Here is a 27192-nt window from a genome sequence, read left to right as displayed (position 1 = left end):
ATAATAAAATCCCTTGTCAGCTGAGCGTCTCACATTTGGATCTTTGTAGATGTGACGTTATCACGAGACAAACGTCCTCAGCAGGAATCAAACCTGGACTTTCGCACAAACCATCAGGAAGCAGCCAGAAAATAAAACAAGACACAACCACTGTGATAAAAGTAAGAAAGTTTCAGGTCTCTGATTTGAACACCAGTGGCTTTCTGAAGATTAAAAACTTCAACAATCTGGAACAAATCTTTCAACAGACTTACAAAGAATGCAGGACATATTTTTTAGAGCTTAAGGATGCAAAAGAAACATCTGCAGTTTTTCCATTGAGTTATTATTCATGTTTAATAACTCCTTTTAAATTTCCTATTTTACTATTTGTCATTAAACAGAAAATGTTTAGTTGAAATGAATTAGAATGTACGAGACACAGCAGCTGATTTGAAATATTCTCTGTGTTTATTACTTACATATACAAAGAGTAGAATGGTGAGAAGGTATCAACAGAAATGAGTCACAGGTCAAACATTTTGTAAAAAAACAAAAATCGTCAGCCTGTTTCTTGCTGCTCGTTCAAAAAAAAAGCTTTTTACAAATAAACCGTGTTTCAGACGTTGTCAATAACAAATCTGACTCTGAAACTTTCACTCACATACATCGTGTTTGTGTCCCTCGCCTGTTCACTCGTTGTAACGGGCCAGTTTGAGTCGAGGGATGATGTTCATGGACTGCATCTCCTGGAAGAGCAGCTTGCAGGCGTACGGGATCCGCAGGGAGGAAACGTGGCAGGACGACTTACAGTAGTGACACCTGGGAACAGAGACTGAGAATCAGACTGGACACAAACCAGAAGACTTGAATCCACAAAATTAGATCCTTAAGTTTAAATGGTAAACAGAGCATATTCAGTAGCCGATGAGAACACAAGGATCAGGTGAGTTGTCATGAGCAAATGACAAAAGCTCTAATGGTCATTGTGGGGATTTTTAGTTTACATTATAAGATGACCAGTGTATGTGGGCTGCTTACCACCCAGAGTATCCCAGCAGGCCGCACTGTCCGCACACATCCACCTCGAAGGCGTCACTGGAGATCATGAGCCGCTCCAGCAGTAACATGCTCGCTCCGTAGCCGATCAAACAATCGCGCTCCATCTCGCCCAGACGCAGACCTCCGTCCCTGGAGCGGCCCTCTGTCGGCTGCCTGTCGGTGAGAAAGACACGTTCGGGGAAAACAGACAGAGGAATGTAGTTTGTTATTCCACCTGCTCTGATAAGATCATTTTCTTTCAGTAGTCAGTGAAATGTGAGTAAAATTCCCGATTGGTTGACTTTACCTGGTGAGGACGGCTCTGGGGCCTCGGGCTCTGGCATGCATCTTGTCTATGACCATGTGCTTCAGTTTCTGATAATACACCGGTCCATAGTAGATGTATGCCTCCAGTGGTTCTCTGGGGAAAATACAGCAACACAAAGATCATTAATATCTAACCAACACTATGATACAGAATATATTTCATTAGGATACAGTTTAGTCTCAGATCAAAGATCAAATGTAAAATCCACATATTTACAGGTTACATACATGTATGACATACAAGGGATGACTGCTTCTGTTTTCATTGTAAAATGAACATTGATGGATATGTTGTTTGATTGTTTTTTTACAGACAAAGGAATAACTCATTAATCACAGATGTTGTATTGTCTTGTGAGAGCAGGGGCTGCTTTAAAAACACTATATGTATACTATGAATATTCATGATGAAAGTATATTTTAATGTGTTGTTTAATTATAGAAAAGGTCACTCAAAGTGTCCTTGAAGACGAGGAAGAAAACCATGAAATCATGACATTGCTCAGAGAAACTTGTTTAATATGTTGGATATGATTATTTCTTAATTACAACCAAGTTTCCTTTCTGCATCACGTACTGAAGTAAATACAAATTAGCCACAGAGAAACAACCCACAATCCAAAAGGAGTCATACTTAAGAGAATGTTAAGCAGTAACGTGACATGTTTGTGGTTAATGAGATGAAACGTGAACTTTTTATTACCCAGTGATTCCTGAGGTGACGTAGTCTTTGCCCTGGTAGTTGTATCCGTAACGGATGAGATCCTCACACACATCCTTCACCTTGCTGCCGCCGAAGGCCGTGCCGTAGTGGAAGCGTCCGTCTAAGACTCCGGCTTTCCCAGCCAACAGTTCGATCAACTTCCCCACCTGACACGATCAGACACACTCTTAGACGCCCAGAAATTCAACAAACAGCATTCAGACACTTTGCTGTGCTACTTGAAACTTGGCTCAGTTGTCTCCCATGATGTTTCTGCACCTTGGTTTGATTCCAGCTGTGTAAATTGAATTGAGGACATGATTTGGAAAAGTACACAAGAGTCTATATATAAAAGATTTCCCAGCTGGAAATAAATACCAGAGGAAAAACCAAGTCATGAGGATGAGGATGAGGGAGCTGCCTGCAGAGCTCAAAGACGGGATTGCGATGGGACACAAAAAAATTCAGCTTTCTTCTGTGTCCCCGAGAGAACAGTGTCCTCTACAATTTAATAAAGACATTTGGAATAGTGTGAAACTCGGGTGGCAGTTTTCGGTCCGAACCGGACAGAGCCTGAGAGAAAAAATCTGCCAAGTCCAACCAGAACCCATTGTTTTCCCTGATTAGAGGCACGTGCAGCATAAAAATCAAGTAGTTAGTTCAACCAACAAGCCCAAAATATATTTTGTCCAAACCCAGCCGTACTAGTCAGATCCCAACGGGGCTCAGGTCGGGTATCCACACTCTTATTTGGAACAACCAGGACTTTACATTGCTGGCCACAATCAGGACCTTGGTAAGAGAGGTGACCAAGAACCTGATGGTGACCTTACAAGACCATAATGGCCACTCGACTGAGCACCATCCTGAAGATGGAGGAAACTTCCACAGGGAAAATAATCACTGCAACACTCCACTGATCCTCTGTGAAAACCTGGTCCAGAGCTCAGGACCTCAGACTGAAGGTTCAGCACAAGACAACGTCTCCGAGTTCACAGCCAAGACAACTGAGGAGTGACTCTCTGAAACTCTCTGAATGTCAATCTAACATCTCTGGAGAGACGTGAAAATATCCAACCTGAAAGAGCTTCAGAGGATCTGCAGAGAAGAAATCCCCAAATCCAAGTGAGTAAAACTTTCCCAAGAAGACTCAAGACTGTAATCACTGCCCAAGGACACAAGAACGTGTTCCTTCACAATAAATGTCTGAAATTTGTTTTATTGTTTTTTTTTTTAATTAGTTTTTTCATGATGGGACATTGAGTGTAGTCTGGGGGATAACTTGTATTTTAGCGTGAGGCTGCAACATAACACAATGTGAAAAAGATAAAGGGGTCTTTCTGAATGTACTGTACAGTCTCAAGTCTGAGTCCACTTTCACCTAATTTAAATAGTCTCCTGTCACAGAATATTGATATAGATGGTGAGCTTAGAATACACATGTACCCATCGGGGTGGGACCAGCAGTCCAAGGATGACTGATTTCAACAATTCCTCTGGGGTCGCACCCGGAGGACCCCTGACCCCGTCACATAAAAGGAAACACCTACTCTCATTTCACTCTCAGGCCACAGAAACATCCTCCCGAGCCAAACATTTCTGAGCCTTATCCATGACAACCGCTGCCTGCAAACACACTGGCACTGACAACTTCAGCAGTAAAGATCCTGCACGTTTTTTATAGTGTAAAAGGACAAAAAGCCGCCAGATACAGGGGCCAAGTTTCATGTCATTCATATTCAGCACCATCATGTACTGTGCGTGTTTGATAAAACATCCACACGCTGCGACGGGAGCCAGCTTCCCTGGCAGCAACAAATATCTGTTTGTGACCAGTAAGATTGCTGCTTAATGGCGTCAATAGACGTGTGCTCTGGAAGCCAATGATAACCAAGAGGAGACGAGTGGGATAATGAGGGTTTTGTCTCAGAAGAGCCGACACAAACTTATGAAGAGCGACGGTCAACACAGGAGACTGAGGTGGTTTCAGTCTGAGCTGCGGCCAAAAATCATTCACAATAACAACTGTGAACAGGTTCATGGTTAAATGTCAAATTAAAACCTTTATACTAAAAAGAATAGTTTTTGATTTCTTGATAAATGTCACACAGAATTTCAGAGATTAAATGATTATGTGAAACTGAAAATTAATCTGCAATTATTTTGATAATTGTTTTTGTTTGAATCACTTTTTAAGCCAAAATGCCAAAGTTGGAAAAATGCTCACATGTAAACACATTTTCTTTCTCTTTATTTATATATATATATATATATATATATATATATATATATATAAATATATACAGAAAACTGTGTTAAGGGTTATTTTATACTATTTAGTGGAAATGAATTAGTAATAACAGATTGTTGATTCCTATAACATGTGTCTTTCAGCTGTGAGGAGTCGTACCGTCATCCTGGAGGGATACCCATGAGGGTTCATGATGATATCTGGACAGATGCCCGTGTCACAGAATGGCATGTCCTCCTGTGGGACGATGAGACCGCAAACACCTGAACACACAAACACACACAGACACACACAAATTGCTGTTAATGCACGTCTGTACAAACAATCATGTGACTGCTCCTTCACAGAAATTGCACATGAAGCACAAGGAGCTTGAGCTTTTTCTATTAGTGTTAAAAAAACAGTAGATTAATTAATCAGTCAATCAACAGAAAATTAAACAAAAAATAAATTTAATATTTAATTGTTTAAGTTGTTTCAGGGTTTGTTTGTTAAGTAAAAAATCCAAACATATCCTCTTGGTTGTAGCTTCTTATGTGTGATAATTAGATTTTGGAGGTGATGGGCATTTTTATTACACTTTACAGATAAATCAAATAATCAAGAGATTAAAGAAAAGAAAAAAATAGTAGCTGCAGCGATATCAAACCATTAAAACCAAATTCATTTCCTAATTTAAGTGTCCTCCCACTTCTGACTAAAAAAACTCTCACACTTAGTAAAACTGTTGTTGTGGTTGTGTATTGCTGCTGGAAGCTGAGGACCTCTGGCGGAGCATCACATTTCCATACTCATGTGGACAGACAGGGTCTTCTTTTGATTCACATGACGTGGGGGACAGGCGCCCTGGTAGCCAGGAGTTTAAGTGCGAGTGCAAATGTTTGCCGAGGGGCCGAAGCACTCTTCCCAGGCCAGGGTAAACAGATTGTAGGCCCATTTGCAAATGAAAAAAGAGAAAGAGGGGAGAAGAGAAGGAGAGCAGGAAGTGGAGAAAGGTGCTTAGTGCGACAGGGAGACCGGGATTACACATCCATGACTTTCAGTTCAACTCAGAGGAAGTGGAGGGGATCAACTGGAGAGGAGAAATTGAATTCGAGCACGTGGATAAAATTCACTATTAGTCCACAAGTCAGCGACACAACACGGTGCGCTGCTGATGCCATTATAGGACGCGGCAACAGGATGTTGACTGGGAACAAGTGCAACGACTTGCTGGAAAGTCATCCAACAGCAGGAAGAAGGTGGAAAGAAAAGAGAAAAGGCGAGTGCGACAGGGCCAGAGGATAAGGAGAAAGGGGCAAAATAAAAGGAAAGAAAAGGCAGTTGAGAAAAAAGTTTGAAGATCAGGCTAAAAGTGAAAGAGGAGGAAATAAAGTGAAAAACAGGAGGAGAAGGTGAACGGAACGATTGAGAGAGAGGGAGGGAGAGAGAGAGAGGGAGGGAGAGAGAGACACTAGTTCCCATAGCAGACATCCTTGGTGTTGTTTGTTTTGTGTGAAAGTGAATGATAAAAGAGGCATGAAATCAGCAGAGAAAGGCAAGACAACAGCGAGGGTTCAGAGCCCTCCATCACAGCTCATACAGCTCCACGCTGGAGGCTCGCACAATGGGCCCCTACTACTGACAACCTCTCCACCTCCTCCCCCACCTCCACAGCTGTGTGTGTGTGTGTGTGTGTGTGTGTGTGTGTGTGTGTGTGTGTGTGTGTGTGTGTGTGTGTGTGTGTGTGTGTGTGTGTGTGTGTGTGTGTGTGTGTGTGTGTGAGACCAGTAAATAATTAACTTATTCTGCTCTGCTGACCAGGACTTATGAGACTGGTCATGAGTTGCTGCAAGATCTATCGCTAAATTCACTTCTAATTAAATAATGAAACCCTGATTTAGGATCAGTTCCAGATTCTGTTTAAAACATTTGTCAAGAAAGAAAATGTGTATTTTGATGTAGAATAAAAACCCCACTGGAATAAAAATGCAGGCTTTTACAATTTGTCTGTTTTCTAAAGTTGCTGTGAACGCATGTGCAGTGAAATCTGATTAAAAAGTGGCCATACATCAGCTGCACATCTGGGCCTCTCCATCCAGATCTCCTGCTAACCCAGCGGCGACCCCTCTCCCTCCGTCATTATCTGAGACAGAGGACATTGTCCCATCCCGAGCTGACCGCCCAGTGGCCGTGGCGTTAATGAAGAGAGTAAATTATGCATGGCGCCAGTTAGCTTTTTGATTAAAACATCATACAAGCCCTCTATAGGGGAGGTGCAGCAAAACAATGGAGGTTGTAAACACTTTTTTCGCCCCAGCAGCAGCAGAATACTGCTGTGGTGTAATAAATTTACATAGTCTGGCACAGGACAAAGAGCCAATTAATTGAAAAGAGCTCTTGAGAGATGAGGACAGGGGGGCAGTGACAGAGCAACAGCCACTGGGACTTGACTCAACAAATGCTCCGACACAGAGACGGCCGAGGAGTCTTTTCTTGGTCCGGTCATTTACAATCTTTCATGACAAATTCAAATTTGCCCTTGAAATGAATTGAAAGTGTACGCAGTTTTCTGTTTTGTGCAAATTCAGGTTTGAGTTCAAGACACTGGACGTTGTTTAAGAGAGAAGACAGAGTGGCCGTGCTGAGGGTGGCACCTTTCTGTCCGTGACGACTGCTGAATTTGTCTCCTATCTCCGGTCTCCTGGTTTGCCTCAGCAGGATCTTGATGAGGAAAGCATCTTCGGCGTTGGACGAGATCATGACCTTCTCGATGTACGAGTCTGTTGAGCCCTTATAGCTGCAAACAAATAGGACGCCAAAATAATGTTATTCTTCATGTCTGCAAACAGTTAGGTGTCGACAGGTGTAATAACAGGTGTAGTAACAGGTGTAGTAACCGGTGTAGTAACCGGTGTAGTAGCAGGTGTAGTAGCAGGTGTAGTAGCAGGTGCAGTAGCAGGTGTAGTAGCAGGTGTAGTAGCAGGTGTAGTAACCGGTGCAGTAACCGGTGGGTCCACAGCGAGCTGACGCAGGCTGAGATCACAGTGAACTTGTAGGGGTGGGTGTGGCGGGTGTGGCGGGTGTGTGGGTGGTGGTGGGAGCAGACGTGCACTCACCCGACGGGCACGTCTCTGTACTGGGGCTGGCCTGGCTGGGTACTGCCCTCCAGTGGTGCCTGAGTGACAGTTGGCATTGACTTGTTTACCAACACCTGCTTGTTCTCCACTTTCTCACCTGTGGGAAACAGAAGGGCGATCACAGATTAGAAAAAACACATCAGTACGGCAGCCCACTTGGACTAAAGGTTGTTGTTGTGTGCTCTTTTAGATGAACTAAGACCCCCGCGTCTCGGGCAGGCACGGATTCTGCCCTCCTTTGTCCCCCTAAGTGCAGAGCTCTGAAATCTGGATCAAGCGCTGAATGACAACAGGTGACCGATGTACACCAACAGAGTGTGGATACCCGACCCAGGCTCGGATCCGACAGGCTGGGCCAGGTTTGGACCAAAATGTAGATATTTGGGTTTGAGTAGGGGTGGTCACATTGATTGAGCTGATGTTTTACACTACACATGACTATAGTTATAGGGAAAACAGGGAATAACCATGTGTGTGAGGGACGGTGTCACACAAACTCGGTGCAGCTCATATTAACTGAATTGGGCTCAGATCGGGTTCGCTCATAAAAAACTGGTCGGGCTCGGTTAGTTTTCTCTTGGGATCTGAGATGTTTGGGCAGAATAAAGTGACCCAAGCCGCCACTTTAACCAACAACAGCTTCTCAGCTTTGAATTCTCACAGCTGGTTTTTCACACCACACCAGGATGTGTTTTACCTGTAAATGCAATGTTTTTACTTTTTCCAGTGCATCTCTGACATGCAAAGTTGTATTCGAGTCACAACGTAACTGTTGCTTGAATGTTTATTGTGAAGTTATGTTGACTGTCTGCAGCCCGAGTGTCTTTACTGGGTCGTGGTATGTCAACACAAAATGAAGCTGCGATTTAAAAAGCAGCAAATACTAATGCTGTAACTGAGGACTTCAGTCTATTTATTATTATGTCCAACTCTCAATTATTACATTACATAATATTAAGTAAGTAAATACTGTTACACTGCTCATAACATGAAACAGTAAAAAGCCAAAGTAAAAACGAAAGAATATTTAACGATCCTCATGACAAAGACAATTGATTCCATCTCATTTACTGACAGTGGTGTCTGGACGATGAGTAGCAGTACATATTGTTCTCCTGGTCCTGTTGCTACTCACCAGGGGAGCAGATGCCATCAGCATCCAGGATGTTGTGCCTCCAGATGGGCTTTCGTGTGGCAGCATCCAGCATGGGGCCCATCACCTTGTCAAAGGTCTGGTTGGTGTAACGCCGCAGCGTACACTTGGCATTTTTATAGACGAGGCAGCGGCCAAACCCTGGAAGCATAACACACACACATTACATAGGTTGTAATAGCCTTTTTTACTGCACTAAAATTTAGGCCGAGTCTTATGAGGATGAAATTTTGCTCCTTGTTAACTCAGGCAGGACTCACCTCTGTCGAGTGAAGCTTTGTTCAGGATCAGAGCGTCTTCAATGTCGTAGCCGCTGTAGCTCATCACAGCCACGGTGGCGTTCTGACCAGCAGGAAGCTTCTCAAAGTCGATGAGCTCAATGGTTTTTGTTTTGACCATCGGTTTCTGAGGATACGCCAGCAAGTACATCAGAGTGTCGATTCGGTTCCTCTGATTATAGCCAATAGTGCCTGGAGAGAGGAGACACAGATGGATATATAATCGCCAATGTTTGGTGAAAAATTATATTCAAAACAAAATTTCCGTGTTTCACTGCACATTTTAAATTGATCTATAGATCAGTTATTAGAGGTGATTAATCCTCCTTTTGTTCAGGGCCGAGCCTGGTTATCAGCCTCACAGAGCGACACAGAGGAGGAACGAGGCCAGTTATGACATAAAGCCCGGCCTCCATGGAAGCCTTGACATTTGTCAGATGCTATTACTTCACAATCAGGCTACAAGCACAGAGTCTGTGATAATAGGCCCGGGCCACACAACCAGATTTGCACATGTATAGGGCCGTCCACACAAAAAAGACAAGGCAGAGGATATTGTGCCAAATATAGTTCCAGTCTGTGTTTTTGTAAGGACGGGGGGAGGGGAGGAAGGGACGGACTGAGGTAAAGCAGTGGGATGGGGGTGACAGAGGTTCTTACGAATGTTAGCGGTGCCGTTTGGGGAAGTTTTGGTTACCAAGGAGCTGCGGGTGCGCACTCTGTGGTCTTTCGCAGCTGAGCACACTGACCCCCCGAGCACAGCCAAAGCAGACACAATGAATTGCTAATGACACTCTGGGTGACTGGCAGGGAAAGGGCCTCCGCACACACACGCACAATAGAGAACCTACGCAAGCGCCCCATGTTTGATGTCCAAGCGCGCGCACACACACACACACACACACACACACACACACACACACACACACACACACACACACACACACACACACACACACACACACACACACACACACACACACACACACACACACACACACACACACACACACACACACAGAAAAACACCACACACACAAATGTATTGTGACAAGAGGTAGAGCAGGAGCAGAGTTTTGGGGGAGACGGAGCAGGAGGCTGCTTGTATCTATGTTGTTTGTTATTCTAATGTCCTTTTGTATGATTTTAACTTGTGCAAATAAAAATGCTAAACTCTGAACCGGCAGATTTAAAAGGCTTAAGAACGGTGTTCATGTGAGATTAAATTACTGTAAGTGTTTGTGTGTGAGTGCATGCAAAGAGGTGCAGCTGTGTGGAGGATGTTTGAGGAGGGATTTGAGATCTTCACATTTCAATGACCTGCTCGCTCACTGAAGCTACCTGCTCAGCTCAGTCTTACCCATTGCCTGTTTGCCCATAGCGCACTGGTACGTGTTCCTGGGTGACTGGTTGTGGTGGGGGTAGGGAATGAGGCCGGCGCACACCCCGAGCAACGTGAAGGGCTCGATCTCCAAGTGTGTTGTGACTCTGCAGACAAAATAAGAAACAAATACAAGATGAAATAACCACATCATGTTGACCAAAAGGATCCTTTTCCACATTTTTTTACATCAGCAACATCATGTGTCACTCACTTGCAGATCATGTATTCATAAAGGGCGATCTGACAGTCGTTCTCCTCGTTCACATCCAGATACTCCACAAGACCCTCGTGCAGGAAATCCTCAAAGGTTCTGGGGGAAAGAAAAGTGTGTTTCAGAATTTATTCAAAGAAAAATCATAAGTTATATATAAACTCATTTAGAAAATTTGCTATTTCAATATACACAATTATCTGCAAACAAATATCTATGCTTAAAAACTTCCCCCAACTCCTGGCCTCACCTGTAGCCCTGCGACAGGTCTTCAATGTGTTTGTTTTTCACCATCGGCTGCCCCCTCTTCACTATGATGTACGGCCTGAAGGGGAAACATAGAAAAACAGAACATCAAACTACTAATGAGCCACTTTTCACATTTTTGTTATTAAAGCATCACAAAGGGTTTAAAATTTACTATATTTCTGCTCCAGAAAAGAAAAAGCAACAACTTCAAATTTCCCATATAAGAACATTTTAAAATAATTTATTGTACCCAGTAGTATTAGTAAAGTCTGTTCTACTTATTGCATATCAACATAATCTATTTCTATGCTTTTTAAAGCCTTAAGTTTGCAGGTATAACGTCATCCTCACCTGCAGAGGCGTCCTCCGTCAGACGAGATGTAGACGCAGCGGTCGGTCAAGTTGGTGGAGATGGACACAAACTCGTTGATAAAACCTGCTCTACGCATCAGCCTGAAGGTGTTGACCAGCTTATGATGGTCTCTGATGACACCCAGAATGTTACCTGTGGACCAGATACAGACACAAGCACAGATTTACAGAACGACTAAAAAAAATGTATCTACCAACTTTCACAATTGACTTAAAAATAATTTAGCTTTGATTAAAGGTATAATCCAACATTCTTCTCAGGAGTTAGGTGAGTAACTTCATGTTTGTTTGCTGCTCGTCTTTCCCACTTTGAGTCTAAGGTAAAGTTGAAACTATTTGTTATTTTCATAACTCTCAGTTAATCATCTTGTCTCTAAACGGTCAAAGTGAAAAACATGCGTCATCATTTCCTGCAGTGCAATTTAACATCTTCAAATTACTTAATTTGTTTGAGCAGCAGTCGGAAATACAAAGATATTCATATAAAACATAGAATAGCAGCAAATTCTGAGATTTGAGATTTGGCATTTTTGCTTGCAGCTGATTCATTTTCTAGTCAATTGTTTCAGCTCTGATCTAATGAAAAGATCCACAATGATCCAAAAAGCTACAGCAGGTATTTATGGGAATTTCAAACGGTGAACAGATTCAACGTTTGGGGAGTTAAATTCTGTGTGAAAAACTCACATCCACAAACTTAAAGCTGAAAGAAAGAGAGACACAGCGTGCATATACAGTGGGGCACTCTGAACCTCCACTGCCGCTGAAAGCAAAGCTCCAACCGCCTGCAGGGGTTTGTTCATATCAAGTCCGACAGACAAACGAGCAGAGAACAGAGGAGACACTGTGCTCTGCCTCTGTGTGAGGGCACATTTGCACTGAACACACTCTGAAGGGCTTTGACACCTGCTGCTACCAACTAATTAAATGGTATGGCAGCTCATATAATTTGACAGTTATCAGCAGTGAGACAAACATATACAGTAATTAAGGGGCCAAGTTCTGACTCAAGAATAATACCTAGTGCTGCCATGAAATTAATGACTTATCAGCCTCCCTGCAAAATACAAAATTACCGTCAGTAAACTAAACAGAATATTTTCCCCATTCATGTTCATAAGAAACGCGTTCCAAATAGGGAGGATTAGAATTTCTTTTCAAGTGATCTGAAGCAAAAGCATCCAGTGTTAATTTTCTCCCTGTTTATTTATTTATTTATTTATTAGGCGGCGCGGCTGCGGAGGAGTTTTACCGTTGAGGAAGACGAGGAAGACGCTCGGGTAGGAGAGCTCCTCGCCGCACAGCAGGTTGACGTCCTCCACCCCCAGGTTGAAGGCCAGTTTGACGATCGGGCCGTCCTCCATGTCCGTGGTGATGTGGGTCATCAGAGCCAAGTTCTTCACCAGACCACAGGCCTACACCACCAGCACAATGTTGTTTGAAAGCGTACACAAAAAGCACATTTGTGAAAATGCAAAACCAAAATCTACATTCAAAGTACAACTTCAGCTGTTAGGGGTCTCTCTATCAAAACAATAACAAAAGAGCTTGATGATGTCATGAAGCAGCAGGGGATCATGGGGGTTTTTGTCTTTTGCTTATGAAAATCTACCTGACGTGACTCAGACACTATACATGTTCACGGATGAGGCAAGGTACAAAACTTTTATTCACATTATGCAGCAAAACGAACAGTGGAAGGAAAAACCAGCTAACTGGCTGACAGTGTGTTTTTCCTTCCTCTTATGTTGTTTGCCCTTGAAGTTTTAGCGGAGACGAACAAAGCCATGGGTAAAAACAGATATGGCCCAATTAGAAGGCGAGAAAAATACAATGTACTGCTACCTTAAATAAAATTGTGGATTTCTCTGGTTTACTGGGTTACTATCGTTAAATCTATAATTTAATATATAAAGCTTAATATATAGTACATTTTTTAAACTCACAATATTCAACCACATAACATAATCTAAATTTGTTCCTTTACTTCTGAGACTATCTAACATTGCTGAAGTATGTCTTTGGTTAACAAACCTCTCAATCCGCACCCAGTGTGATTTACAACCACTGTTCTGGATTGAAGACCAAAAGTTTTACTATTTTTCTCTCACAACCGTCTCAGACAGCCTCAAACTGCAGAGTGGAGGGACCTTTACTGTCCCCACTTCATTGGGTCGGCAGGAACAGGTCGGGTGTGCAGCGACACTCACCTCTCCCTCAGGCGTGTCAGACGGACACAGCATGCCCCACTGTGACGGCTGCAGGGAGCGCGGGCCGCTGACCTTCCTGGTCTTCTCAAACTGGGAGGAGATCCTGGTCATCATGCCCAGAGCTGAGATGAAGGAGAGACGAGACAGGACCTGAGTAACGCCCTGACGGTCCATCTTGAATCTCTTCAGGGACCAGTTTCCCTGTGGACATTAAAAAAACAAGGAAATCCAACATCTGTTTTCACTTTATGACCTGTTAACACATTGACGTGAAGAAAAATAATCAATGAATAAGGAAATGTAGGTTTTTTATATTAATTGGGTTAAAAGGAGTGTGCTGGTGATTTTAACACTTTTTAATTTCATTATTTGATCACAGCTGACTTTTGAAAATCTGTTAACATCCTGCTGCTGTGATGACAGTGTTGTTGTTTCAGGTCAGATAATGTTTTAAATTCTGACATGTGTATAGTATAGTATATAAAGTAAAGTATGAGTATAGATCATTTACTTTCACACCTTGTAAAAGAATAAAATATATTGACGATTGAGTGTTCACCTGAAATATTTGTGCTCTCAGCAGCTGCTACTGAGTGTTTTTAAAAATGAAAGTAAGGTTTTTCAGCCACTGAGCATTTAGTTCAATTCAGTATGGAAGTTCATTCTTTATGAACACATGCAGTAAAGTAACTCAAGGTTAACTTTCTTAACAATCCCCAAGGTTCTCCTCAGCAGCAGAAGGATGAGGGTTGCAGTAAGAAAGGTACGAAATCCTTGACTTTAGACTTCATCAAAAACATTTTCAAGAAAAATACATTAAGTTTAAGATTGTGTTTTTTAAAGTAACTAATGACTGTTTAGATAAATCAGAAAAATATCAAATGACTTGTTTGCCCCGCAGAGAGAGAGCGAGAGAGAGCGAGAGAGAGAGAGAGGGAGAGAGAGAGAGAGAGAGAGAGAGAGAGAGAGAGCAGAGATTCTTCAGAATGACAGATGTTTTGTGGCAGAAGGATTTGAACATCTTCCTCCAGGGGAACAGTAAATCCTCTCTGTTTAATTATTTCATTACATCCAGGGTGTCGCACACTCACCGTGGATATGGCATTGACCATGCCGTTGGTGATCTGGTCCTGCCGCATGTGCTTCACCACGTCAAACTGAGCTGCTCTCTGCTTGGGAATGATCTGGTCAGCGATTTTCTTCAGCTCGGAGTTGAACTTCTTAAAGAGATCTTCAAACAGCAGAGACAGCAGCTGGAAAAGGCAGAAAGAAAGAAAGGGAGAGCGTTGTTGATAAAAAAAACACGTTTGACAGATATTAGTCAGTCGTCAAGTCTCCAAACTGAACACGGGGAGACAATCCTCTGAGAGTTTGAGATGTCATTGTTTCTTCACACAGTCTGACTCCCAGATCTCCTGGCGCCCTGCATCTGCTCACAACTCTAATCAGCGCTGAGGTGCGTTTACAGTCAGATTTAATAACCAGGTGTGCCGGCTCACTGATAAGCCTGACCTGGCCTCTGTCCCAGGTCCCTGTCCTCCTCTGCCAGGCCTACAGGAGGCAACCTCTCTCACAACCCCCACCCACCCTGTGCATTAGCATACATCAAAACAAACAGGCAGCTCTGCTTGAAATTAATAAAGAAATTAAGCTTCCGTTGCGCAGCCAGGCCAATTAGTTGAATGTCAGGGAACCATAATTGGAGAGTGAGGAGATTGCTGGCGTTGTTAGTGTGTAAGCCCCCTATTGAAAGAGGGCTCTGGGCCCCCCCCTCCTCCCATCTCCTGCTCCTTCTACAGAGCAGGTTGGGGGGGGAAATTAAAGGCCTTAAGACAGCAGTAATTACATTATCAGAGCCGGGCCTGCGGATTAGCTCAATCGCTCCAGTCAAGGCAGCAATTCTATTGTCACGGTGCTGAAAAATCCCCATGCTTCCACAGCCTCCGGATTTTGGTGCCACTGCATATCTCTCTCCTGACAAAGCCAGGCTGAAATACAGGGGGAGGGGGGACGAAAACAAAACAGGGAACAACAAAGCTGAGGGAAAATAATGAGAGTCTTATTAAAAGAAGGAGGCTGGAACAAAGATGCAGGTGAGAGATCAGGGCTGGAACAGCTTTCTGTCCTCTGGTCCGCTCCTATGATCCATTTGCACTAAAGCATGTGGGCATTATTGGTACATTTCTATACGTATATTATTAATGAGCGTCAAGCGTGTGTTGTGCTCTAGGGGCTCTATGGGTGAAGAAAAGGTAGTTGCACGGAAATGAATAAACAGCAGTACAACAGGGGGCCTTTAATATCAGAAGTGAAGTCCGGCTCATTTACAGTTTCCCGTTGATCAGTTCACGAATGAACAAATAAACTGAACCTAATGGGACTGATGTTTTTGTTGGAGATTAAGTTGAAAAGTTAAATTGGGTCTTGTTCGAGCTGTGAATGGGACGGGTGCATAAAGACGTACCTGTCCCGCCAACTCAAGACGTTTGTTGCCATAGTAATCTCTGTCGTCCACCTTGTTCTTGTTGCCCTGGGCCAGAATCACTCTCCTCACCATCACAGCCAGGTAAATACACTTAGCCCGAAAGTTAAACTCTTTGACCTGCAGAGAAAATACACAGTGATTATAGTTGTGTAATGTACAGAGTGTGATTACCCATGATTCCTGTCTGTGTGTTGACGTACGGGCACATGTGTGAGGATAAGAGATGCAAGAAGCTCTCTGGCCTCCTCCATCTTGGTTTTCTTGGGGCCTCCCCACATTCGCTGTCTCCGCACTTTATTCCCGAGGTACCTCAGAGCCTGAGACGAGGGGGCCGAGACAGCAGAGGTCAGAGAGCAGTGAACAAGTCAATTTCGAAAACAGATATCAAAACAAAACCTTTATGTTTCCTTCGTTTGAAGATTTGTTTTTTACACAAATCTTTTCCAAAATATTGAACTTTTTCAAAAATCAAACATAAAATAGAATCTGCCCCCCCAACTCAACCTGCTGTGTATAAAACCTTTAAAAATATATACAAAAATAAATGATTAAGTAGCAGATACAAGTCAATTGATTGAATTACTAATTAAACACTGTGGAGGTTGGGGGTGTTGGGTGATCATGGTCGTCCTCAGCATCCAGCACGACAGTGTCAAGGTTTCACTCATCCATGACCATTTGAAATGTGCAAGTAAGGTTGAGAAGTTTTTACATAATATGCGTTACGCAGTGTTTCATACATTATACAGTATTTCATTTAACAAAAAAACTAAATCAGTATTGATGTAGAACTTTGAAGTAAAAAAGTGTCCTTAATTTGTTTTTAAACACCAGACAAAAGAGAAGTGACAGGAGCAAGAGCTGGAGGAGGACATGAAGGCCTCAAAGCTCCTCAGTTCCATTCAAACCGGAGATGTTGAAGTTACATGGTCAGAGGTTCAGACTCCAGGACACCGTTTGTCAACTTTGACCGTTTTTGATACACATTTTGACTGAAGCCTTAAAAGGCATCAACAGTCAAGTTGGCAGTGTGACAGTCAAGTGTTGCATTTCAAGACGTGTGTTTCAAGTTTGGATGTGGAATTCTTTTTATTTTCTAGAGGAAGAGAACGTGTATGAGGACTGTGGTAGGTCAAGTAAATCACAAAGGAAATAATACACATTGGCTTGGACGCACACACACACACACACACACACACTAACACCTGAGTCAGTGTGCCTTTGGATCCCTCTACACAACTATAGAAAAGGTCAAAGGTTAATGAGGCTGAAGACTTTCTGAAAGACCACCCACCCTGCCCTCCATGATCCATAGAGCATATAGAAAATAGAAATAATAATATGTGAATACACAACTCTAAATAAACGACAAAAAACTATAATATATCAACATACATATAAATATATATACAATTATTACAATATTTTTTGTGTCTATGTATACATCACTAGGAAAAAAGATGACTTTCAAATGTGGTTTAGGCAGATTACTTACCATCTGATAATCTGATAATGTTTCTTCAGCCTTATCTGCCTTTAATTATATAGATTTAGGCCTCATTGTGCACAGTACAATGACCCAATGAATACCATGAAAAGACATCATGGCTGCTCCCAGACAGACGAACACGAGAGCTACAGCGACCGGTTGCTAGGAGGCAAATATGGCCTCATCAATGCATCAGTGGTTCCTCCTCTAACGACATAATCTTTATTTGGCCGCTCGCATTCACCTGAAGATGTCAAAGAAAACGCGTGGGCCTCCTCAGTGACTGAGAGAAGTGAGAACCATCACTTAACTTCATAAGACAAAGCCTGAGTCATCTGATCTCAGGGGGACAAAGAAAATACCCTCTGTCGACAGCAGTTAGTGGGAATCAAAGTTAATGGGCACACGTCAGGGCTGCGTTCGATACTGTTGTTTAATTAAATACAGCTGAATAATACTGTAAATACTATGTTATTGTTCTACAGATTTTGTGGTGCAAATTAATTAATTTGAACAGGCTTTGATTTATAAACAATTACCAAATTTACAAATGAACTTTGAATTCAGTTTAATCAGCTTGAAGTATTTTTTTATTTTTAACGACTAAACATCATCATAATAAACATGTTTTTAAAAAATGTTCATCAGTTTTAGGAAATAAGTTTATGAGCGGTGAGCTCACTTACCCATCTTTATGCTAAATACGACGGTGCTTAGCTTAGCATAAAGACAGCTCACTAATTAACATGTAACATCTTGTTTGTTTGATCTGAACAAAAACCAGAGGAAACACACAAGTTGTGGTTCGACACAGAGTCATGTGACTTCCTGACTCCTGTTGTCACGGTGAGGTTGCCGGGCAACCAGCTACAAACCAAATCAATGTGCTGATTTTACTGTTGGACAAAGCTAAGCTAGCTATTAGCCTGTTAACATTCTTTGTGGTTAATGGCTGCATGTTGTGCCGCTATTGTACAGTAATGAACAGTCGTCATAAAGTCAAAAAAGCAAATGAGTGCATTTGCCAAAATGTTGAATTAGTCCTTTAGTGACTATTTTCTTTCAAAGGAAGAAAACTCAAAGCGGCAGAGGACGAGATGTCCGGACATTTCTTAACCAATACTCGTCAATTTCCAAAAGTCTTGATCAATTTATTTAATCCTCTCTCCCTGTTAAACGCTAAGACATCAATTTAACATGTTAAACTTCACACATACATGTGCATGTACACATGCGTGTGCCACGGAAATTCTGTTAAAAATTACAAGCTCAGGTTGTGAAAAATGTGAAATCATAATTTTACTTCAAAGCTCCTTCCTCAGTGGTTAGATTGTTTAGCAACACATTAAAACATAATTAAGTCGTGGTTCTATTCACTAAGATTTTTAAACGTGTAACTTTCAGTTTTTGCTGTTGTGTTTTAATTTTTCTCTTTTTGTCTTCTAAATATTATATGTACATGGTTTTTCTGTTATTTGTTCTATTTTCATTCTGAGATGTTCATCGTTTAAAAACACAAGGTTTGAACATTATGTTTCAATTACTGAAGCGTCTTTGTAAATCCAAAAAAAAGAGAATGAAAGCTCCCGGCTGAGGCTCAGTAGGATCCCTGATGTACCTGCGTCTGCGTGAAGATCTGAGCTTTCTGACACTCCTCCAGACTCGGGGCGAAGCTGGCCATGACGTGCTCCTCTGTGCCGATCATCTGCACTATCTCCTGGTCGCTCTCCACACCCATACCCTGTGTGGAGGACATGGAAACAGAGTGTGAGCACTGAAACTGGATAGAAAGCAAGATGAGAGACAAGATGGTGGACAAATGAAAAAACTGTTTCAATATTCAATATGTGCGGCCAGATAAGAGCTCGCTGCTGAGGTGAAACGCTCAGACATTTTGCACCTGGAGCAGGAGACGTGAGACAGGAGACGTGAGAAGTGTGTGTGTGTGTGTGTACAGGGAGCGAGGGGTGAACTGGGAGTCATATGGTTCTCTGACATTTGCTTATGGAAATGCGAGGCTGTGGGAACTTATCCGTCTGTCCCACACTGGATCTGGAAGAAGTCACCCAGGATATACAAGTACACAGCAAACAGAGCGAGCAAACTGTGTCCTGTGGATAATGACTTCAGCTCCCAACACTCGACGCCCACAGGCTGACATGTTTGAAGAGATTTGTCCTCACATGGACAGAAGTTCATGATGCCAGCTGGCTCACTGAGAGCAAAGAGCCACACGCGAAAATTTATCTGACGAAAAAAATGACCGATCTCTAACTGCTCAGTGACGAAAAACAAGACCTCACAGCAAATCCATGTATTACTTATACTGTGTGAAATAATCTAGATATTCAGTAAAGCAGAGTTAAAGATAAATTGAAATTGAATCAGATAAAGTTACTTTGGAAACAAACACAGATCTTTATTCTACAGCCTGAAGAACATCATCATGATAAACAGCTTCATCTAACATCATGTAACTGTCCTGTAGCCCCCTCTACTGGACGCATCAGCTCTGTCAGTGACCATCAGGTTTAAAATCACTTCTACCTTGAATATGATGGCGATGGGAGCGTCCTCTGACAGCGTGTTGTGTCTCAGGTAGAACCGTCCTTGTTTAACGATCATATTCGTTCTGCTTTTCTTCTCATGAGTGGAACTGGAATTATAAGAACAAGACACAACGAAACAGACGTTAGAGGAGATGAAGAAAAGTTTGAGAAAGAACGAGCAGCTTCACAAAACTCAGGAGGTAAATATGTGCAACTGAGATAAATGTGACTAAAGACATTTTTTAAGAGAGAGTCGCCATTAAATTTAAACATTTCTCTTTAACAATGTCTCTTAATGAAGCACAATCAAATAATCACATGTCAAATTAACAAGAATTCTTCATATCAAGAAATGAACAAACAAAAAAATCATAAATTGAATTTGTGGATTATATGTTTATGAGTAAGTTGTTTTGTTCGTGTTGTGCACAAGTGTGAAGGTGACGTGATGCACAGTCCTGCCAATGGTGTGATGCTGTTTCACTGAGTCATAGGCAAATTTAAATAAATAGGAAGAGGAAGCAACTAAACATGGATGTAAACAAAGCAGGTTTCCAAATTTTGAAAATCAACACACAGGAAGGAGATGTAACTCGTTTGTTATGTTTTCGATGTGCAACACTGAAATTAATCAGACACTTTGTTTGTTTGCAGGAAGATTCAATAATTTGAACCATAAATTAACTTTTGGAACTCAAAGTATTAAAAATGCAAATAAAGAGAAAAGGTTTGGACTTTTAAGAGTTTGTTGGTAGTTGTTGTGTGTTTCATTAGTGGCTGTACACACTCTTTAATAAATGTAAGTGTAAGAGGATATGTAATCACAGTACCTGGTGACTGAAGCTCCGACTGTTCCCTTCCTGTCCTGATCCACAATGATTCGATTCTTCGACAGCTGCTCCTGAATCAGAATGACCTTCTCTTGACCTTTTACAATGAAATAACCTCCTGTGAAGAAACACAGTGAACACGGTGAACGAAAACTAGAAAATAACTTGTGCTGTTGCGGTTTTTCTTTTGTATTCTTTCTTTCATGTTTTTGTGAGCTGATGTTTTTTTTTTACAGGTTTGTATTCTGACTGTGTACCTGGATCCAGAGGACATTCGTTGAGTTTTGCATACTCCAAGGGCGTCTTTCCTGTGAGAACACAGTTGGAGCTCCGCAGCATGATCGGCATTCTGAGAAAAACACAGGCAGTTCTACATCAACACAGACCTGTGAGGAAAGCTTCAGCTATGAGGAGATGATTGTTGCTTGTTGCATTTCGGAAAAAAACTGAAATCACTGAATGTGAACATGATTTTTTTCCAGTGAGGTCAGAGGTGAAGTTGCTGTGGCAGGAAATTACACTCTGGAACAAAACAAAGACAACAAGCAAACAAACAAACAAAAGCTCTGATACCTTCCGATGGGCAGGGCATTGCGGATGATTCTCTGACTGCCACGGGTGTACTCTATGTCCACTGTGATGGGAGCGGAGTACGTCATGTCCCTGAGACGACACTGTGGAGACATACAGGACGATGAGCTGCATCACAACAGAGTCAGATGTTCTGACTATTCACAATAACAAGAGTTATTTTAATGTTTTATGACAACCAAACATCCTAATAAGGGATATGACTAATAATAATTTAACATTTTTGAGTAATCAATCATTTAGTCACAGTACAAATTATGCATCACAATCTAAAGCGATGTCTTCAATTAGCTTTTTATGTCTGATTAACTGTGCAAAGATATTTAAAAACCTTAATAGTAAACTGACCTCATGAGGTGACACTGGTCGAGTTACGTTGAAGCTTTCCTCTACATCAGGCATCCCCACATAGATATTGAGGTATCTAGAAGAGAAATGTTTATATATTTAGATTTGACGATTAACCTAAAAGTGGACACACGTATGTCTGCAGGTTGACCGTGTTGAATGAGAAACAGTGAGAGGACAAAGAGGTTTCACGTGTCTTACTTCAGGTACCACATCGGATCAGCATCACTTGTGATTTTCTCATTTGCTTTCATTATTTTCTTGATCTGCAAAAAAAGACACTCACGATGAACTGAAATCAAGATGTAACTGAGGCAGCTGTGACACACACACACACACACACACACACACACACACACACACACACACACACACACACACACACACACACACACACACACACACACACACACACACACACACACACACACACACACACACACACACACGTTTTTACCTCCACATTGATGAAATAGTTGAATGAGTCAATGTGCTGCTTCACCAGACCTTTCACCTGGAAAACAGTTACGCACAGTGACAGATGACAGATTTGATTTCACCCTGTTAAGCTCAATTGATTGTCTGTTTATTATTAATATGTGTGAGGCCTTTGTAAGTAAAGCTTCAAATGACTTTATGGCAACATCACCTTTTATTTTGATTTTTACTTTAACTTAATGAGCTTCCACCATCAATTAAACATTTTGTTAATAATGTTCGTTATATTATTCTGTTGAATTTAGGGCCGGGACTATCGCAATTAATTGTCAAATAGCAATACAACAAAGGTTCAATATACATATATATATATTACGTATATTACATTCTCTGTCCATAAAGAAGAGTTTTAAACCACAACCTTTCCTGAGGAGCAAAAAGACCTAGTTTGATTTGTCAATTTGAATTGTCTCTGTGAATTTTCCTATTTCACATATAAATCGATATTAATATAACTACTTATGTCAGCACAGAGGTTATATATTTATTTTATAGACGTGGGATAGAGTTTAGTAAAAAGCAGGTGAGTTCAGGTGAGTGTGGGTGTGTGTGTGTGTGTGTGTGTGTGTGTGTGTGTGTGTTACCTTCAGGAAGGCTGGTAATAGTTTCCACTTTTCCTGTCAAAAGGAAAAACACAATACGTCAGTTGCTGTGAAACAGTTGAAGTTTTTGTTTGACACATTTTTATTCTGAAGCTCGTTTCAGGATAAAGTGACAAAATGTCTCCTGACAACTGCACCGACACAGTTTAAATACACGAACACACACACATACTGAACGTGTATCCATGTTGTGTTGCTCTGTTTCCACCACGTTAGCTTGTGTGTGTCTCAGCTTGTGAGTCTGTGTTTGGTCTGAACTCACCTCCACCGTGTTGACAGGAGCCGCCAGCTCCTGAGGAGTCATCTCACAGAACTCTCCTCCTAACACCTCCATGTTGGTTTCTCCTGCTCCCCGGACACACACAGAAACTCCGCTCACACACACTCTGTTGATGGACGCTGCCGGAAGTCGCTGCAGCATGCGTCCATGTCGTGTGCTACGCTGTAAAACGTCCGTGCGGGCGGAACCGAAGAAAGTATTCCGCTTTTTGCTAATTCTCAGAAACTGAGAAAATAACGATAAAACACTGGAGTTGCTTTATTGTCACATAATGTTTGTATGTGAGGTTAAAGTCCATGAAAATACACATCAGTATAAATGCATCACAAATAAAACTGTGATTTTTAGATACTGGTAGATTATAGTTTGTAGGAAATTCAACATTTACTGATTTTATTTCAGTGCTGAAGTCACCAATCAGGTTAACGTTGAAGGATTTAATAAAGATGTAAATATGATGTTTTACTGCAGATTTAAATAATAAATAATAAATAATAAAATTGTTTAAAATAACAGATTTGGAAGGAAAAATACAAGAATATGATCAAATAAAATAACAGATATTTCCTCACTCACCTCTACTGGTATATTACCATGCAAATGGTTTGATTTGTCCAGGTTTTGAGATATTAATCATTTCAGAACTCATTATTCAAAATAAAGAAAATAACTGAAGAACTTGTAATATTTTTTATTGCTACACAGTCCACTCACAGCATTGACATACTGCAAATATGTTGACACAACAATATTGTAACACGCTATAATACCAATGTATGTTTTATTACTGCCAGCATGTGCAACAAGAACAAAAACTGGTAATGTAGGTTTTATGTAGGTGGACGGTTTTTTCAAGGTTTAACTGATTACATCAACTACATGGTTGCAAAGAAGTGATTTAAAGTAGCAGTGTGTAGGATAAAAAGTATAATTTTCATGATTATGTTTTTATTAGTGTATAATCATTTCAAACTAACAGTTATTGTGATTTCATCATATTTGAATGAGTCCTTTATAATGTGGACTTTAGATGCTTGACACCATTAAATGCAGGTGGTTATCAGACGTTCCTTCAGTGTGAGTGCTGCGGAACATGTCTGTTGTTGCTGCTGAGCAGTTTGGGATACGCTGTGCCGAGGGAGCGTCCGTGTCTGATGACCACCAGCTCCATCTGACACTGGTCAATGTTGACCAGCACCGTGGTGCTCCTCTCTGTGCTCATGAGGAAGAGGACGGTGAAGAGGGCCATCTCAAACTCAGGGCTTGTCCCGATGAAGGCACTGCCAACAGGCTTCACTAAGCTGTGCCAGCTGAACTGGAGGTTGAGAACGTGGTCGTCTTGATCGGGCTGTGGACAGAAACATCATCATGTCATTTTAAAGACAACAGATTGTGTTATCAGGTCAAACATTTCCCCCTGATGAACAGTTGCACTTACTAAGTCATGGGTCCTGGCTTTGTACCCTTTGTAGTCCAAGTGGCTGTTTTTTTCTTGCAGGTAGAACTGGATCCAGTTGTGGAACCCAATGATTTCTGTTCCAGATTTTGTTTCTCCAACAAACACATGCTCGAATCCACAGGAGTCCATGCTGATGAAGGTTTCAATTTTAATATACCACGTAAAATTAAATATTAATTCAATGATTATTACTGTGCCTTCTGTACACGCACTCATTTAATGATGAATCATATGAATGGACAGTATTTTATGGGCTGTTTCAGTATCTCACCCTGTGTTTCTCTGTCTGTGGTATAGGTTGAACCAGATCAATTTCAGTTGATTCTTAAACTGCCTCAAGTCGGACCTGGACTGTCCTTTACTCACCAGGTACTGATGAGCTCGCTGTGGACAAATCACATCACGTCAATGGCAACAGAACTCAGAACAAAGAAACGATCACATGTGCAAAATGAGAGAAAACGGTTTGGCTACAAAACAACTTTGAAATGTACAACAATCATTTTAACTTTGCCTCTTTTGATGGCAGGTAAAAAGGTAAAAAGGTGTATGGTTTTTTGGATTATAGGCATCTCACTGTTATAAATGTATGAGAAACCGGTTTTAAGGATGAATTCCCCTTTGTTGGAAAAGTTACCCCCCGCATGAGGAACAGACATTTACTTACAATCATTAAGAAAATATAGATGGTATCAAATGTTTGATTGTGCGTCAAAAAATAGAAAAAGATTATTATTATTATTAAAAGATTTTAAAAAAAGAAAGAAAAGAAAAAAGTAATTATTCCCACATACTGTGTATTTGCATTGTGAGGTGCCTCTATATTCATATATCTATAAGCTTGACTAAGAGAGACACTAAAACTTTCTTGTGGAGAAAGAGTTCAACAGCTTTTGTCCTCATGCAAACAACAGTCATCTGCTCCATCTAATCTAAAGCCTTTCTTCCAAAGTACTACATGTCCATATTTTTCCTGGGATCCTCTTTGGGGAGACTGTTGAGGCCAAAGCAGCATTCCACAGCTGCAGACAGATGTTTTAGATGTTGTTCTCTCTCTAACATGTGTTCAGTGTCCTTCTGAGGCAGGAAGAGGCAAAGCTCTCAGTGTAGTCCAGCTCCCATAAAATGTGTGTAAACAAAAAACTAGAAACATCTGGTGGGAGACAAAACAACTTTTTACATGTGTTGTACATTATCTTCTTTGTGTGAGAGGCCGGAGACATGGAAAACAAATGAGGAGTAGAGGAAAGTGAGTGAATGGCTAAAAAGTTAGATGCAACTAGTTGTAACATGTCAAATGCACCTTCATGACTTCTGTCTGTAAGACGGCATCCAGGAAGAGATTAGTCTCGACCTGCTCCTCTGTTGTGACTCGCTCGGCCACGCCTGTCGACCGCTCGTAGTTATCCAACAGTTTCATGAGCCCTGCAGACACAGAAATCACATTTAGTAAAGTGAGGTCTGCTAATGAGTGAGACCACGTCTGTCTGTTCTGCTGCACTTACAGGAGGTGGTGGTGATGTTATTTAATTTGATCTCATTAACGTTGGAGAACAGGGGCTGGGAGGCACGATCCTGAACAACGTGGCTGCCCTGGCTCACATAATTGGCTCTGCCCTGTACAGTTCAAACACACAACACAAGACTTAGTAAAAACAACAGTGGGAGTGTTGTGTAAATGAGAATGTGCACTGTACCTGGACAGATACTGTGTAGTCTATCCCAGGCGTCAAACGATTCACATCCAACCTCCACAGCTCATTGAAAAGGGTGGATAGCTCCTGATTGACAGCTGGTCTGTTACAGACAGAGGTTCAGTACAGACAACTGACAAATACAGAGAAACATGATCCACACAGATACTGAAGAGACATAATTATTAGTTTACTGTACCTTGCTGCATCCAGACCACTGAGAATCACTGCAAGGACCAGGACTCCACAAAACCTTTACAGACATTTGACACAAGTTAGACACAGATCGTAAAAGTAAAGACATAATACAACTTTTGAAGACTGTAACAATTGAGCTAAATTGAACTTGTGTACAGGGAATAAATTCACTTCCAAGCTAATATGAGAATCAAAAATGAAAATACATACATTTTAGCCATGATACTTGCTGCACGCTTCGTCTCCCTCAGCTCGGACTGTCTCAGACAACTCACTCTGTTTCTCTGTGGGTCTGCCTCCAACAAACACTGGGACCAGTTCCATTCACTGCGCATGGGCGAATCTGGACAAGCTGAGGTCCACTCGTTTCAATTTAACAGACACCAGAGGGCGCTTTGTCATAAGGATACAGTTCTTCTCAAATGATTCCAGGCATTTCTCCAAATTCTAAAAGGCAGTGTTCACAACTTGGACTGCATTCATAAACATAAACATACATTTATTTGTATATTGTTTACATTTTATCATCCAAGACATTTGTTTGCAGGATGTGGATAACTTATTTATTGTTGATCTCTGGCATGGCTATGTGTGTGTTTCTTATATAATCCAGTATATGGGACTTTAATCTAACATGTCCACATTTATAATTAGTATTTAATTTAGCATAGGTCTATATCATCTTATTTTGAAGAGCTGTATTAATATTATTAAATTGTGTTCACATGCTCCATGTTCCTGGACAACTGGGAACTTGGAGGCAAGAGTTCCAAGAGAAGATCTTTGCCCCTTGAACAGGCTTCATATACAACCACCCTCATAAAGAATGGTCCATATAATGACGGGACACAAACTTTTTATAGTGGACAGAAAGTAGGAGTCAACATTGTGT

At 41.5% G+C, this 27192-nt stretch overlaps 2 protein-coding genes across 2 annotated transcripts; both read right to left on the bottom strand.

Annotated features, from left to right (window-relative positions):
* Positions 1 to 428: 428 nt before the first annotated feature.
* On the bottom strand, positions 429 to 23118 carry polr3b (polymerase (RNA) III (DNA directed) polypeptide B). The gene is made up of 28 exons (XM_035157072.2): positions 22932 to 23118; positions 22652 to 22684; positions 22027 to 22083; positions 21771 to 21835; positions 21570 to 21645; positions 21204 to 21304; positions 20888 to 20979; positions 20631 to 20748; positions 19799 to 19907; positions 18870 to 18992; positions 15963 to 16079; positions 15742 to 15879; positions 14369 to 14530; positions 13278 to 13478; positions 12320 to 12482; positions 11047 to 11200; positions 10697 to 10771; positions 10447 to 10545; positions 10212 to 10339; positions 8834 to 9043; positions 8556 to 8714; positions 7400 to 7517; positions 6938 to 7080; positions 4461 to 4564; positions 2051 to 2217; positions 1328 to 1441; positions 1021 to 1194; positions 429 to 801 (listed from the first exon to the last, which is right to left on the bottom strand). Exons 1-28 carry the CDS (start codon positions 23088 to 23090, stop codon positions 672 to 674), a joined length of 3489 nt encoding a protein of 1162 aa, XP_035012963.1. The 5' UTR covers positions 23091 to 23118; the 3' UTR covers positions 429 to 671.
* Positions 23119 to 23625: 507 nt separating this feature from the next.
* endouc (endonuclease, polyU-specific C) lies at positions 23626 to 26650 on the bottom strand. Its single transcript, XM_035157658.2, has 8 exons — positions 26511 to 26650; positions 26302 to 26355; positions 26106 to 26205; positions 25914 to 26025; positions 25712 to 25833; positions 24680 to 24792; positions 24388 to 24538; positions 23626 to 24297 (listed from the first exon to the last, which is right to left on the bottom strand). Exons 1-8 carry the CDS (start codon positions 26633 to 26635, stop codon positions 24022 to 24024), a joined length of 1053 nt encoding a protein of 350 aa, XP_035013549.1. The 5' UTR covers positions 26636 to 26650; the 3' UTR covers positions 23626 to 24021.
* Between the last annotated feature and the right edge of the window lie 542 nt (positions 26651 to 27192).

The sequence above is a fragment of the Hippoglossus stenolepis genome, chromosome 5 (assembly GCF_022539355.2).
Source record: "Hippoglossus stenolepis isolate QCI-W04-F060 chromosome 5, HSTE1.2, whole genome shotgun sequence".
Classification (NCBI taxonomy): domain Eukaryota; kingdom Metazoa; phylum Chordata; class Actinopteri; order Pleuronectiformes; family Pleuronectidae; genus Hippoglossus; species Hippoglossus stenolepis.
The sequence above is the reverse complement of the archived record's forward strand: the minus strand, read 5'-3'. Positions and strand labels throughout refer to the sequence as shown.

Excerpts from the sequence above, each read along its gene's own strand:
- polr3b (XM_035157072.2), bottom strand. The coding sequence starts at position 23,090 with ATGCTGCAGCGACTTCCGGCAGCGTCCATCAACAGAGTGTGTGTGAGC. Across the intron at positions 20,980-21,203 it reads AATGCCCTGCCCATCGGAAG|AATGCCGATCATGCTGCGGA; the intron begins GTATCAGAGCTT and ends TGTTTTTCTCAG. Across the intron at positions 7,081-7,399 it reads TACAGAGACGTGCCCGTCGG|CTATAAGGGCTCAACAGACT; the intron begins GTGAGTGCACGT and ends ATTTGTTTGCAG.
- endouc (XM_035157658.2), bottom strand. The coding sequence starts at position 26,635 with ATGCGCAGTGAATGGAACTGGTCCCAGTGTTTGTTGGAGGCAGACCCA. Across the intron at positions 24,793-25,711 it reads TACAGACAGAAGTCATGAAG|CGAGCTCATCAGTACCTGGT; the intron begins GTGCATTTGACA and ends ATTTGTCCACAG. Across the intron at positions 24,539-24,679 it reads CACAGACAGAGAAACACAGG|CATGGACTCCTGTGGATTCG; the intron begins GTGAGATACTGA and ends AACCTTCATCAG.